This window comes from Amblyraja radiata, chromosome 4 (assembly GCF_010909765.2).
Source record: "Amblyraja radiata isolate CabotCenter1 chromosome 4, sAmbRad1.1.pri, whole genome shotgun sequence".
In the NCBI taxonomy this organism is placed as follows: Eukaryota; Metazoa; Chordata; class Chondrichthyes; order Rajiformes; family Rajidae; genus Amblyraja; species Amblyraja radiata.
The window spans coordinates 8,805,999-8,821,854 of record NC_045959.1 but is presented as its reverse complement, the minus strand read 5'-3'; the positions used below and the strand labels follow the sequence as shown (position 1 = coordinate 8,821,854).

General features: G+C 40.6%; 1 protein-coding gene across 1 annotated transcript in view; it reads left to right on the top strand.

Annotated features, from left to right (window-relative positions):
* The window catches only part of dok6 (docking protein 6), a 487,069-nt gene that overhangs the window by 413,586 nt on the left and 57,627 nt on the right, over positions 1 to 15,856 (top strand). Inside the window, exon 6 of the mRNA XM_033018929.1 lies at positions 13,978 to 14,116. Coding sequence (XP_032874820.1) covers positions 13,978 to 14,116 — 139 coding nt within the window. The remainder of the gene's footprint in view (positions 1 to 13,977; positions 14,117 to 15,856) is intronic.

Below are 15,856 nucleotides of genomic sequence, written 5' to 3'. Positions count from 1 at the left end.
AGATGGTTGGCACCAGAACATGTAAAGACTAGACTTATGGGACCCGTTGGGTCCCTGTCACACAGGAGGCTGCTTGGTCCTCCAACACAATATTCCACCACTCACCCATAGCCCACAACTGCACAGGCGCAGCTCATTTCCCATCATCCCTAGCACTCTCTCCCATCCTCTTCACCCTCCCTCTTCTTTCCCCTCTCCTCCTCCCCTCCCCCAATCCCTCCCCCACCTCTCTCCCTCTCCTTTCCCCTACCCTCAGTCACTCGCTCCCTCCCTGCATAACTCCTCTCCTCACCCTACCCCACTCCTATCCCTCAATCCCCCACCTCCCCCACTCCTCACCTCCCCCTATCCCCCCATTATCACTCCTCACCTCCCCCACTGTCCTTCTCTTCCTCTATTCCCCACTCCCTCCTGTCTCCCCATCCTCTCCTCCCACCCTCCTCTCCCTTTATTCCCCCTCCTCCCCCACTCTCCCTTCTCACCTCCTCCCTCTTCCTTTCCCTTCTCCTACACACCCCCAATCCCTCCATCACCTCGCCTTTCCCCTACCCCTCAGTCACTCCCTCCCCCCATAAGTCCTCTCCCTGCCATACTCCCCTCCTCTTACTCTATCCCCTCTCCTCCCCCACTGTCCTTCCCCAGGATCTCGAGGTTGCCACTCCTCTCACTTCTTGCGTGCCCCGGAGGAGCATCAGACATCGGTGCCCTCAGAGCTGGGTCTCAGATTGGCCCAGAAGCACCAGCAGATATGTCCACGCTGGGCTATGGGCGGGAGGGGAGTTGGGGGGGAGGGGGGGGGGGGGGGAGCTTAGTTAAAAGACGGGGGAAGAGCCATGGGGGAGAGGGGGGTATTACAGGGGAGGGGGAAGGAGCCAGCGAGGGGGATCAGAGGGGAAGGGGCTGGAGCTGTGTGGTGTTACGATGGCGATGTGTTGGGGACTCACAGCGGGCGCTGGATGCTCTCCTCCACCGGGATCAGATTGTCCGCTTTACGCTTGGTGACATCTCCCGTGCCGAGCCGTGCCGCGCCGCTTCGAGCCGCTTCCGGTCCCTCCGAAAATTGTGTCTGGTTGGAGACTTCCACTGGCCACCAAAAACGTCCATCAGCTCCAGTAACTACACGATGGCGCAGGAAGGAGCAGACCGTCCCGGGGAGTGACAGGAGAAGGGACTAATCCATGCGGCACTGACTGGCAGGAGAGGAGATTGATCAGCGCATGCGCATTTGTTAAGATTTTTTTTAAACCTCGCTAACTTTTCCAATTTACTACCGATCAGAACGAAACTTGGTGCACTCGCGGCACAGGAGAACGGTGTGTGAACTGGCAAAAAAATTTGTAATGCTATCGCGTACCATTTTTGAACAAATAGAAAAACTGTGCAAACCGGATGAGCACAAGATCAGAGTTTTAGTTATGTAAAGATAAATGGTTATCTGCAGTTCATATTTTACAAGGATTGGTAAACAAAATGCCCCTTATCCTTTACCAGTGCGCAGTGGATGGTTTGATGGTATTCATGTATAGTCTTTTCCGTGACAAGATCTTCACGCAAACAAAAGCTTTTACTGTACCTTGGTACGCGTGACAATAATAAACTAAACTAAACGGCCCAGAAACGGGTCTGAAAATGTCCATATTGCTAACACTGCTTTAACTCCACAGCAGCACTTTTGCCATTGCATGGTGAAGCTACTCATGCCACAGGTACAACCTAGTCAAAGACTAGATAAGCCTTGAGACAAAACCGTAATCACTCCTCTCAAACCCAACTAAGGCATTGGGGTCAGCCTAATAGCTCAGATTGATTGATTCTTTTAATGACCACACAGCCAGGCTGGTGGAATTTGTTATGCCAATGCAGCACATAAAAAAGAATACAAACATGACAACACTAAAGAACTTTAACATGAAAACATCCCCCCACAATGGTTCCCATTATGAGGGAAGGCACAAAGTCCAGTCCCCAACCCCAGTTCCCCCATAGTCGGGCCTATTGAGGCCTTCACAGTTGCCTCTACGGAGGCCCGATGTTCCAGGCCGTTCTTGCCGGGTGATGTTGTTCCGGCGTCAGGAGAGTCCTCTCAGCGGCATGGGAAACCTGGAAACGGCCGCCTCCTTACTCGAGACCGTGGCTTCCGGAGCCGACAAGGCCGCGCCGAATGGAGCTCAACTGGCAATCTCATCGAGAGATCCCAGGCTCCCGATGGAAAGTTCAGCGCTGCCGCCCGCAGCTGCTCCACAGACCCGCAGCTCCGCAACGGACCCAGCTCACCGGAGTTCCAGCTCAGCGACCCAGGCAGGGCACCGCCCGCCGCGCAATGGCACTCCAGCGCTGCACCGCCGTCCTCAGACCCGCAGCTCCGCCGATGCCGCCGCCGCCGATGCCGGTGCCGCCGCCGCCGATGCCGATGCCGAGGCTCCGGGCGGTCCTCTCAGGAAACGCCGCTCCAGGCCCGCTGTTAGGCCGCGAGGACGGGTCGAGAGTGCAGCCCGGAGAAAAGCTGTATCTCGGACCAGGTAGGGACCCTGAAAATTAGTTTCCCCCTCCCCCCCCCTCCCCCACACATAAAAAAGCTAGAACTCCTAAAACAAAACACTAAACTAACTAAAAATAAGGAAAAAAAGATGAAAGTACAGGACAGCTGCTGGCTGGGCAACCGTGCACAGGACAGCGCCCCCTTTTTTTTTTTAAAGTTAATGGGAAGCAGACCATATTTAAAGATAAATAATAATATCTGCTTCATCCCTCAGGCCTAGGCTCCCTGGATTGTCTGTCACAATCATTAAACACTTTTAATGAAACAACACAAAGCTCTTGCCTTCATTTTGCTTTATAACTGCTGCTGTAACAATCCACAATTCATGGAAGTGACTCTGGGGAGTTTGACAAAAAAATAATGTAGCCATAATGAAATTCCAGTTCTTCAATTATTTCTTATAGAGGAATGAAATCAATACATTATACGCTGACTTACTGAAGCTATGTTGAGCATTTTCTTCAACTCTTTGATTATAACATATACACATTTCTTATTTATAATAATTATAGTAAGAAAAAGAAGCTGAATTGCAAATGTCTGAATGGATCGACGCTAAATACAACAACTATAAATGATTTGCTCTGCAACAGACACAGTAGAGTAAAGAGCATTCGAAGATAAAAGGATCATGTGCAGAAATTTAGACATAATGGCATTATTTTAAGTCGCAGTTTGGGGACTACTGCATATTTCAATTGATGCTGGATCATGTTTAATGCTGGATCAAGCATAAACCAGAATATATCCAAACATCATTCCTTCCATTTTGAAACAGGCATTGTCAATCCTTCCTTCAAAAAGCCCACGTGTAAATTGCCTGTCCTTTGTGGTTACATGTAAATGTATATAGAAGCAAAATAAATTAGAAACTATCGAGCAGTGCTATAGTTAATCCCCAAGGAGTTCTGTCTCATTATAATAGCGTCAAAGTGACATGAAGTATATTTACACTGAAACACTATGGTAAATCAAGGCAGTTATTTGCACTTCAGATCAAAAAAAGATAAAAAGTAACAGTTCCATTTATTAAGCATAACTTATGAAGTCAATATACCACAACAAAGCAGATTTGAAGTGTAGTTACCATTATAATGTAGAAAATGTAACAGATAACTTGCCTATGGGAATTTCTCACAAGCACCAGCCTAATCATGACCATCTTTTAAAGCTGAATAAGAGTAAATATTGGCCAAGACTTGAGCCAAGGTTGATCTTCTGCCATCTTCAATATAATATTAACTGTAAAATTGTGGAAGAAACTTAATCCATGTCATTGATTATCAGTGTCCAATACCTCCATTTTCTCCTACACCTGGAATCTTTGCAGTACATGTCAGGAGTGTTTAATTGTGATCTGCACTGGGAATTAAACAATAGAAACAATGAACAATGCACCTTTACAGGGCCACGAATGCAAACACACAACATACAATAATTAATAATACAATAAATTCATAATTAGTAATATTAGGTAACCAAAACATAATAGTGCAAAACCAAAGTATGTAGTGCAACCAAAAAAACAAAGTCCTCTGCAGATCGTTGCTGAGATTGGGTGGTTGTTAGTGTTGTGCAGTGTGATTCAAGCGGCAGATTATTGCGGGGAAGAAGCTGTCATTGAACCTAAAGGTCACGATCTCAGGCTCCTGTACCTTCTATCTAATGGTAGCAGAGAGATGAAAGCCTATGGGTCTTTGATGATATTACCTGATATTACCTGTCTTTTTGAAGCAGCACCTTCAATAGATCCCTTTGCAGGCAGCACATCAATAGCCCTGTGATAGACCGGGCAATATCTAAAACTTTCTTCAGCCTTCTTTGTTCCTTGGTGTTTGAGTCACTGAACCAAGCTATGATGCATCCAGTCAGTCTGTTCATCAAGGATGGCATTGGAACTGTGCCAGGCTACAAGGTAATGGATATAAAGAGTGTGGAGTAGGGGACAGAGCACACAGCATTGAGGTGCTCCTGTGCTAATGGTCATCGAGGATGAAGTGATATTGCCAATTTGTACTGATGGAGGTCTGCCGATGAAAAAGTCGAGGGCCGAATTACATAGGGGAAAGTAAAGACTCAGTTTCCTGAGTTTGATGATAGGTTTAATGGGGATGATGGCATTGAACGCCAAGCTACAGATGATGAACAAGAGCCTAATGTATGTGTATGTGTTAATGTATGTGTTTTTATTTTCCAAGTGGTCAGGCGCAGAGTGGAGAGCCAGAGAGATTGCATCAGTTGTGGTGTTATAAATAGCTTGTTCTAAGCTTCCCCCAGTCTAGTTTCAGTAAAAAATCACTGAGTCAAGCACTTGCGCATCTAAACTTTATTTTGACAAAACACAATTACAGTTCCCACTACTATACCTAACCACCGCGGGTTCGATCCTCGTATCTACCTGGCCAAGCCCTCTTTAGCCTCGTTCAAGCAGAGACACTCCAGAAGGTTACGCAGTCCTAAACGTTCTCCCAGAAGATCGATCGACACAGTACCTCGTGGGAGTGGCCTTTTATAGGTCCCCGAACATTGAGGGGTCGTATAGAGACCACATGGGGGTGGTCTCTATACAGTCCAATAACGGATATCGATTAACACAGTATATGATAGACATTTCCCTAACCCAATAATACAGTAAGTAATACAATGTATTCAAACGGAGCTTCTGAAAGGAAGCAAACATAGCAACATTTTCCCAAATATTCAAGAAAACCGGCCAGGTCTTAATACTTAATCCAATCAACATCTAGCAAAGTAAAGCTTTGCAACAGTATGTACAATGTGTATGTCTGGTTTGCATTCATCCAATTCATTCTATGCAATTTGTACCTAATTGTCAGGATCTGCAGATGTTCGTATTCTCTTCCTGTAGCTCTTATCTAGGCTCTAGACAAACTGGCACCATTCTGCAGCTTGTCCTATTTCTGCAGAAGGCACATTTAAATTGACCAAATGACCTAGCAGCCCAGAAACCTTTAATCGATTTTAGTGTCCTGGCCTCTCCAATTTAGCAAGAATTAACATTCCTTCCTTTTATGATATATGATAGACCATCATTTATGATAACCAAATAGTCAGATAATCAGATAACCAGATATTCATATGTGTGTCTATTACATTCTCCATTTATTAACAACAACCAGCCGATGATGTTTCGTCCCAGAATCTTGTCAAGCTTCCCGTGTTTTCGTGGGCGTAGCTTCACAATTTCCGTCTGATGAGTCTTCATCTCCCAAGTTTTCGTGTGCAAATTCCCTCCATCTGGGTTGTTGCCCATTATTCCATCCCTTTCCATAGTCGAACCCATAACCTATAATTCCTGAAAAACTTGGAACAAAGCAAGTTACCACTCATGTACTAATGCTTTCCCATACATTCACTGTATTACTATCCCTTTTCCATTTAACTATTTTGCTCTATCATATTCTACTATCACTGTACTCCTATTACTATTCTGTTCTATAATATATCTTTACTATCCTCGGATCAACACTAATCAGCTCTCTCCATATTCACACAGTTATAATATGTATATCTGATGGTTTCTCATATAAATATCAGCTGGGTTCAGTCCAAATTTCCCTACAGGTGTGACTCTTAATTCAAGCAAACCATGATGAATGTTTCAATTCAACCAAATTCAGTCTCAGCCTTCAATTTAATATTCTAAATTTCAGTGTCCATCTCATTCCACAGTATTGTGTCTGATAACACAATTCCATTCCAATTCCTGTGGAATTCCCAGCTGTTCAAAGTTAATCAAGCAATTTCTACATGTTGTCAATTTTATCATAAATCCAATTAAGAATGCCAATTCTAGGGACAATTTCTTTCCACCTTGATCGTAGAAGCCACTTTACTATCAAGGGTTAAACAATTTAGATCCACCCGTCAAATACATCGACTCTGATATCTCAACATCCATTTAAGTTTCTCCTTCTAATTCAATAGACTTCTCCTCCAGTATTTCTTCCTTAGTATGTCGGCACTCAGTCCATAGGGGTTCTCTCTTATACTAGTTTCCTAACCACTGAGTAATTTCTGGATGGTTAGTATTGACTTTCCGTGGGAACTCATTCATTTTCAGTCTACCTCATCATTTTATACTACCACCTTACCTTTCCAGGGTATGTCTTAATTCCTGATATCCGCTAGGGTCTGTCCCTTTATTGATAGCAACTAAATAGTACCGTCCCATCTTCGATTATCCTCCTATGGGTGAGACAAGAGAAGAATGCCAAGTCATCAGTCAATTCTCTAACAATTTCTAAAACTATATCCCTTAAGGCCTTTTCAAATCAATTCATTTATAACTCAATTTAGACACAACGTGAGTATTTTCCCCCAAACTGCAGAGGAATGTGTATTTTCAAATTCAAATTCAGTTCTTTAAAGTGGAGCTCGCCCCAATAGTCATCATAGGTTGTCTGTGTTGTTTCTTTAGGAAAGATTGGATAGTGTTATTTTCCTTCCCTTCACTGATGTCAAAGGCTAGATGATACTAAAGTTGGGCACTAGGGTAGGTATCTTTTCCTTCTTCCTTCATGTTAGTTTCAAAGGAGTAGGGATACTGAGGAGCAGTCATAGTACTGTTAACATTGGTCGAAACTCAGAGGTGGGGACAATTCTGAAACCGATAATGAAAGATGTAATAACAGATCATGGTAGTTATTGACTTTAAGAAAGAACTGCAGATGCTGGAAAAAATCGAATGTAGGCAAAAATACTGGAGAAACACAGCGAGTGAGTCAGCAACTATGGAATAGGCGACGTTTCGGGTCCGAAGAAGGGTCTTGTCCCGAAACGTCGCCTATTCCTTCTCTCCATAAATGCTGCCTCACCCGTTGAGTTTCTCCAGCATTTTTGTCTATCTAGTAGTTTTTGTAATGTGCTTACCAATCTCCAAATGGTTTTTGAGGATTTGACTAGAATAGAACCAGTGGATGTAATGAATTTGTTTCCTTGGAAGGCTTTTCAATGGTTCTTACACAGGAAGTTGGTCAACAATGTAGAACAGTTGTAATTGTGGATAATGGGGGTAATAACATGATTAAAAAAAGATGGGAATAAATCATTCTCAGGTTGCAAGGCTGTCATGAGTAAGTACATTGATCAATTAATAAGTTGAGAGGACCAAATGTCATATTTCTAAATCTTGCTGATGATGTTCAACCTAACGGAAAAATAAAGTTCATTGTATTGTATTGTAATGTTGGGAGTCTGAGTGCAGGGGAGAATATGAAACAGCTTCAAGGAATATGGATACAAACGGAATGACTTCATCATAAAGTGGCTTGTGGAATATTGTGTAACGTTTTATCTGTATGAATGAAAGCATTAAATGTTATTTATAATGAATTAGTCTAGTGTGTGACAGAATATATAATGAATTAGTCTGACAGAGTCTCTCTCAGGGGAAAACAAACATATGTATTTCAGACTGAAAATGATTGTATTTTGTTTAAGAAGGGACATGCTGGCATTGGAGACAGTTCAAAAGAGATCAACCAAACACATATCTGAAAAAAGCGGTTTGTGCCATCACTTGTGGGTAAAGAAATTAGATCTATATTGCTTGGAGCTTAGAAGAATAAGGGCTGGTCTTATTGAGATATGCCACCTAGGGGGCATGACAGAGCAGATATCAAAATGTTTCCACTAATGGGAGAGTCTCAATTCAGGGGATGCAGGTATAAGATTAGAGAGTTGACATGTAAACTTAGTGTGTAGAAATTTCTTCTCACAAAAATTGGTAAATCTCTGGAATTATCTGGAGTTTATGGAGATGAAGACTAGATCATTGGGAGTATTTAAAGAAGTAGATAATATTTGATCGCTCGGGGTTATGAGGGCCCTCCCACTGAAGTTGAGATAAGGTCTAGAACAGATTCGCCATGAGCATATTAAATAGCGGGGTAGGTTTGAAGGGCTTGGTGGCCTACTCCTGCTCCTATTTTCTTATGTTTTTTGAAGCATGCTGCACTGTCCTCCACCCCCTGGTGGAGGGGTAGACCTCACGGCCCTTGACAACAGCACATTGAACTGGCTACAGCACCCGGAGGCCGTTACATAACCTCTCCTGCCTCAAACGCAAGAAGAAGAAGAAGCATGCAGAATTGATTGTTTAGTGAATATAGTAACAGAAAAGACACAGAAGAAATTGAATTGCTTAGAATATATTTATTAAATTAGATAATATTCGGAATTGATTGACATGAAAATGTAATGTTTTATATACAATTCATTTGAAAGAATTAATAATGTCCCAAATTCTATTCTTGGACAGCTGACTATACTCTAGCGAACATTCCTCTGAGATTTTATTTTATCCTTCTCTAGTTATTATTTGTATTATTATGAATAAAAATTATTTAAATGTACCTGATAATACATTCAGTCAAGGAGAATAAAAGCCGAACTGTCCTCACATATAATTACTGCTTTTCCAACCATTGTAGGCATAATTGTAACTTAAAATATGAATTCTATTCACATTGTTTCTATTCTATTCTTGCATTAATATAAACATAGTGGAGCGAATGTAACGCTGTGCATGTGACAGAGAACAGTGGGTAGGCCGCCCTCCTGCCAAATAGCAGTGGAAAGCCTGGGCCACATTTGGCATTCAGGCCTCATTATCCTGATGGCAGCAAGCTATCTGGTCAGAATGGGCATCTCCGCGTGACTTTACCAACACCTCCCCCCACCCCCATAGCAAGTTGCTGTTGATTGACTGGAATATATAACCATATAACCATATAACAATTACAACACGGAAACAGGCCATCTCGGCCCTACAAGTCCTTGCCGAACACTCATTTTCCCCTAGTCCCATCTACCTGCACTCAGACCATAACCCTCCATTCCTTTCCCATCCATATACCTATCCAATTTATTTTTAAATGATAAAATCGAACCTGCCTCCACCACTTCCACTGGAAGCTCATTCCACACAGCTACCACTCTCTGAGTAAAGTACAGTTGGGCTAATTATCTCTAGTAATCATTTCTTGGTCCTCTCTGCGTTAAATGAATCTGTTTTTCATTCAGCATTCCAGCTAATATCTGATTCATCCCAATCTGGTCAGCCTTCCAAAGGATTTAAACAAAATTATGTTCTGTCGTTGGTTGCAGATGCAGCAATGCAATTTTATGAGCCCTGTTGCTCCAGTAAGATTAACTCAGCCATATTCATTTAAAATCATTTGGAAGACTTATTTTGCAGGCAAACATGGAGAGAGACAATAATTGTTTGAAGCATTACAGGAAGCTGTTGGAAGCATGCAAGAAGAGGCATTAAAGGCTTATCACACAAACCAGCTTCAACCTGAATGTTTACAGACCTATGCTGATAGATTAGCTGCCTGAAGAACAATATCTACACAGGCTTGGCTTCACCTGGACAGTCCTTACTAAAATATATCATCTTCAGCAACCTTGAAGTACCCAAGCTGCTTTGCTCTTCAAGATCAAGTTCATTCACAGGCAGTCCAAGCAGCTGCCGCTGATCTATACCACGTCTCACAGTTTCCTAGTTACTGCTGCATTACAGAGGTCAGCCAAGCTCCATATTCAAAACCAGAAGGCTTCATCTGCTTCGTTCAGTCGTCATACACAGAATATTCTCAATGCCTTCTCTGACCTTTGCAGAATCTATCCTAGAAGTAGCAACACTCTGCAGTAGCCGGCCAAGTGCCAAGACGGGCTCTCTTTAAAATATATTGACCCTAACATTGAAATGATTATATTCGGATCAATGGAAGATGGGAATAAACTGAATATGTTTCAAAAATCTTTCCTTAATTATGGTTTAATAACGGCAAAAAAACATACTTAAATTTTGGAAAAATACATCCATACCAACGTTGAAAATGTGGATTTCAAACATGTCGGTAACCTCACATCTTGAAGAAATGCGACTCCTCCTAACAGACAAAGCAGACCAATTCTTAATGATTTGGTCTCCATTTATCGACTTCTTACAAGCATATTGTGCAACATAACCGTAGAAATTAACTGTTTCAGGATCGGGTGAAGGGTGGTCAAGAATAATAAATAGCTATATCTCCTTCAATCTCCTGTTTTCTATCTCTTATTTTTCTCTCTCTATTTTCTCTCTTTTCTTCTTTCCTTCTTCTCACTGTTCGGTATCACGCACTTCTCTATTTTTCTACTATTCTCGTTCTTTTCTTTCTTTTACTGCTAAAATAAAATACGAAGTTGTACATAAAATGTAACGTCAATATATATTAGGTATCTACAAGGTACCACATTATTGTACTTACTTATAATAAAATTAAAAAAAAAAAAAATAAGACGGGCTCTCGATACTTTAGTGATGAGAGTAAATGTTGGCAGCTGCAAGTCAGCGCCGTATGCGGCGACTATTTGAATACCAAGCAAAGAATTTCACTGTGCCTTGTCACATGTGACAATAAACTATTCCACTCCATTCCAATCTATTATAGCTAGATTAAAATGAATATTATGCACTATAAATAAATGGGAAAGGATTACACAGGAAAACCTGAACATATTTTGGGATCATTACATTAAAAGAGACACAGTCCATTTACCCAGCCTATTAGCACATTTTCAACTTTTGTAAGCTCTAACTTCTTTGCTCAAAAGTTAACAATGTTTAAATATTGGGGGGGAAAAAATCCATTATTATATATTACTTGTGCTCATTTTTGATTATGTGTTATGGATCTGTGCTACTGCCTCAGGTTTCCTGCCTAGAGAATTCATGTACCTTCCCCTTAAGGCTAAATGCCTTTCGCATTCTTTGCCACATGTATGAAGGTCACCTTAGGTTACATTAGGTGAGTAATGCACTAATAATGGTCTGATCTAAGCTAGTCAACTGAGACCAAAATTGCCAATCATGTTAATGAATCATTTTCAAATGGTACCCTGAGATGATGTTAACCCACTACATTCATTATTTATTGTGTTTAAGAAGGAACTGCAGATGCTGGAAAATCGAAGGTACGCAAAAATGCTGGAGAAACTCAGCAGGTGCAGCAGCATCTATGGAGCGAAGGAAATAGGCAACGTTTCGGGCCGAAACGTTGCCTATTCCCTTCGCTCCATAGATGCTGCTGCACCCGCTGAGTTTCTCCAGCATTTTTGTGTACATTCATTATTTAACTTGTAACTATATTTTATATTAAATAAATTAGCCTAATTGTTATTTCATGTTAAAATATCGGGCTTGTTATGCTACAACTTTCAGATCTGTTATTGTGACATTGGCAGTGGATAGAAATATACTCTTCATACGTTACACCTAAACTGTTACTATAGTAACAGTATCACTATAATATTATTCACAGAAGTAACCTAATAAAATCCAGTTATTAATCAGTAAGATGAGAGAGCAAAGTTGTTAAATCTGTTCATGCATTTTTTTTTCATGAATTGCCAAACCATTCGTTGCGCTGCGACATTAATCGAACATGATTATTTGCATACTATATCAATACAACTGAGGAAAAAGATTCAACTTTATTGCCTTCCATCACAGTGAGGAATGTAGAATTCACTGTGGTGGATGTTTATGTTAACTTTTATGTGGTTCCGCGTCTTGTTGCTTTTTACTTAGTGTGGCTGTACGGTAACTCAAATTTCACTGGTACATGTGACAATTAAATGAGCTTGAAACCTTGAATACAATTAAAATAACAAGTGTTTCTTTTGCCTCTTTTCTCATAGCTCTCTCAATCTTTATGAACTTTGCCAGTTTTTAAAAAATGAGTTAAGTGCGAGAACTTAAGTTTAGAACTCACTGGAGTTTAGAAGGATGAGGGGGGTCTTATAGAAACAAATACAATTATAAAAGGACTGGACAAGCTAGATGCAGGAGAAATGTTCCCAATGTTGGGCAAGTCCAGAACCAGGGGCCACAGTCTTAGAATAAAGGGGAGGTCATTTAAGACTGAGGTGAGAAAAAACTTTTTCACCCAGAGAGTTGTGAATTTATGGAATTCCCTGCCACAGAGGGCAGTGGAGGCCAAGTCACTGGATGGATTTAAGAGAGAGTTCGATAGAGCTCTAGGGGCTAGTGGAGTCAAGGGATATGGGGAGAAGGCAGGCACGGGTTATTGATAGGGGACAATCAGCCATGATCACAATGAATGGCGGTGCTGGCTCGAATGGCCGAATGGCCTCCTCCTGCACCTATTTTCTATGTTTCTAACTGCATTGTGTAATCTGTGTGAAAGCACTCCTATTTGTTCTGTCATTCTGTTTTAACTGGTGGGGATATTAAAGCAGAGTGAGAAGTTGTACTAACAGCAACAGTGCATTATGATCTCTCTCATTTTTAATTTGTCTCTTTAGAATTTTTGCAGACCTTGCATGTGTATGATCAAGTTTGGTAAGCAAACCAGGGATCTCATAGATACGATTTATCAGGCAACAGTAAACATGTCAATGGTACTGTAAAAGGTACTGAACAGCCAGGCCACAAGCAAGTTCTTCACTTTAAAGTACAAAATATCCATTCTAATAAAATTAATAAATGTTATGTCCAGTGACAAATGTCTACAAATGTACTCTTTGGCAAAGACCTAAAAAGCTAGAAATACTCAATAGGTCAGGCAGCATTGTGGAGAAAGAGACCTGTAAGTAGATGAGTCCACTTTTAGCCGAGGCTGGGTGGAGTTCAAGCAGAAAATGGACAAGGGAAATGGAATCGATGATGTGACAAATTGCTTTAATTTTTAAAAATGATTATCTCTGGCAAGGTGCCCTGCTACTTTTTATAGATGATTACGATGTCATGTGTGACATTTCCTGTTCATAATGCCATGAAGATGTTTTCATGGATATGCATTAATGATTTTTACAGAATGTATTAAGATGAATTATGGTCATAACTTGGCGGAGGATTTATATAGATTGGTAAAGTGCTCCAAAGCAAATAGTTTGCATTTTAATGCCAAATCCAATCTCTCTTTCTTCATTTTCTTTTCTGTGTATTATTTGTGGTTCTTACTTTGCTTTCTTTCCTTGTATCTCTATCATTAAGTTGCATTGGTTGAAGACCAAGACAATTGGTGCCATTGCCAACCAAGCTCTCTGATAGCTCGTTGGCATTAACATATTGTTATTAGCTTGCACTTCCTAAAAAATGTGCCTCATGTATTTCTTGAGCTGTGGGATTAAGGCATAAATCTAATAAACATGGTATGCTGCTACATTGCCTTACTCCCATAAATTCTGGGTCAATATATTTCCATTCAATCTTCCATCATCACTGTTGAGATGAGAAACAGACTGTCATGAGGTATCAAATAGCTACCAATCTGAAATGCTCAGAGTTAAGTATTCAATTAGTAAAATATTCTTCCTTTTGTTTAACTTCAGTAGTGCCTTAGTTTATTTGAAAGAACAAAGATGCAAGCTATGACAACTATTGCATTTGTCATTTACAGAATGTGTGATACAGGAGAGGGACTCTTTACATTTCAGACACGGGAAGGAGAGAACATCTATCAGAAGGTGCATTCAGCGACTCTGGCCATCGCCGAACAACATGAGCAACTGATGCTGGAGATTGAGAAGAAAACACGGGTAGGTACCCTGTAGACTTCAGCATCATTCAATGAAAATAATTCAATGTCTTGAGCTTTTTGTCATGGGGGCTAGTAGTGAAATATGACATGAGCGTTTTAAATTACTTTACATTAGATTTGGAACAGTCCTCCAATGCTACAGCAAAAGGCTTGTTGGAGAATTAATGCTCAATTTATGAAAGACTCGGGATCAACCTCTGTTGAAAACCCTTGTTGGATTTGGGCATTTAGTCCTTCGTGCTAATTTTCTTGCGGAAGGTATCTTTCATTGAAAACCATCAGAGGTTCCAAAATCATGTTGTAATAAGTTGATACAGACAACTCAGTGAAGGTTGGACCTATCAGTAAGGGTGCACCTGTATATTAAAACCTCTCTCCTCACTCTCCCACATAATGTACAGTAGTGTATGCAAAGATTAGCTTTGGAGCCAGACATGAGTAAAGAATCTCTGAATTAAATATTAATTAACTGTTAAATATGACCTACTCTGCATTAAACTGATAATATCCCAAAAAATGCTCTCAGAATTATGCTACTCTAAACTACTTAGCCACTTTTCTCATTGTGTGATTGCGGCACACAGTTGACCCTGCTTCATTCATAACTTTCCACCCAACCAAGATTCAGATAGATAAGGCCCATTTAGTAAAGGTGGATATATATTAACAAAACCACAACAAAGGAAACATTTCATCCTTTCACATGTAATGCTTCAAAATTAGTTATTAGAGCGGGTTTAGACTGTTATTTAGTATTTATTGAGGCAATACTTACCATTAGTCGCCAGATATGTGCAAGAATATCTTTAGTGCCTGAGCTCAGAATGCAACCAAAACTGGTGGTATATTCTTCAGCACAGATTTATCACTAAGGATGAATTTGGCCCCCATATTCTGAACACACTATTATTGTTAAACACGCAAGCAGATTTAATTAATACTGATCAGACAAGATTCCCAAGTCTCTGCAATTATGATTAGACAAGTTGGTGTACATAACAAACTCATCTGCATAACATAAATCTCTCCAAATAGATTAGACACAAAGTCAATTACTCCACACAAACTATCTTAGTGAACTAAAATAAATCCCATTTTCTTCTTGGTGAATCCTTCTCTCTGGCCATCTGTGTAAGCGCAGGCTGGCTTCTGCTTCTGAATCCTGGATCTTTTCCATGCCTCTATCAGAGATGCCTATTGAAAGATAAAAGCAATATCTCCTTACGTTTCACAGCAAAATCTTTTTGACGGAAAATAACTGGTTTGAAAATTGGTGAAGCAGCTGTTTCTATGGTTCCATTTCATATATCCATTAGTTTTTATTAATTAAACATATTCTAACTTGCCAACGTGTGATTTATTTTGCGGTTTAATTACCTGACAGGCTGACTGTTCTTTCAATTAACTTGCAACCTTCTATTAAGGGTTTCAGCAAAAATAATAAAATGAGAAATTGTTCAATGAATAATGTTTGCATTATTTTCCACCGTCTGAATTTGACCCATTTCAGACCTTTGCAACGTTAGCAGGATCTATCACTTTCTTCCCACAAAATAGTCACCTCTGTCTGTGCACAGAAGCTTTTTGATAGAAGCTCTGTTTATTCCTCATAAAATTATAATCTCTCTGCATCATCCTAGCTCTACCCAATTGGCAGGAGTTCTCTTGATTTGAATGAAACTGAAGCTAAAAGCTCAAAAGCTTGTATTAGCCTCGATGAAGCCAATAAATCTCCGAC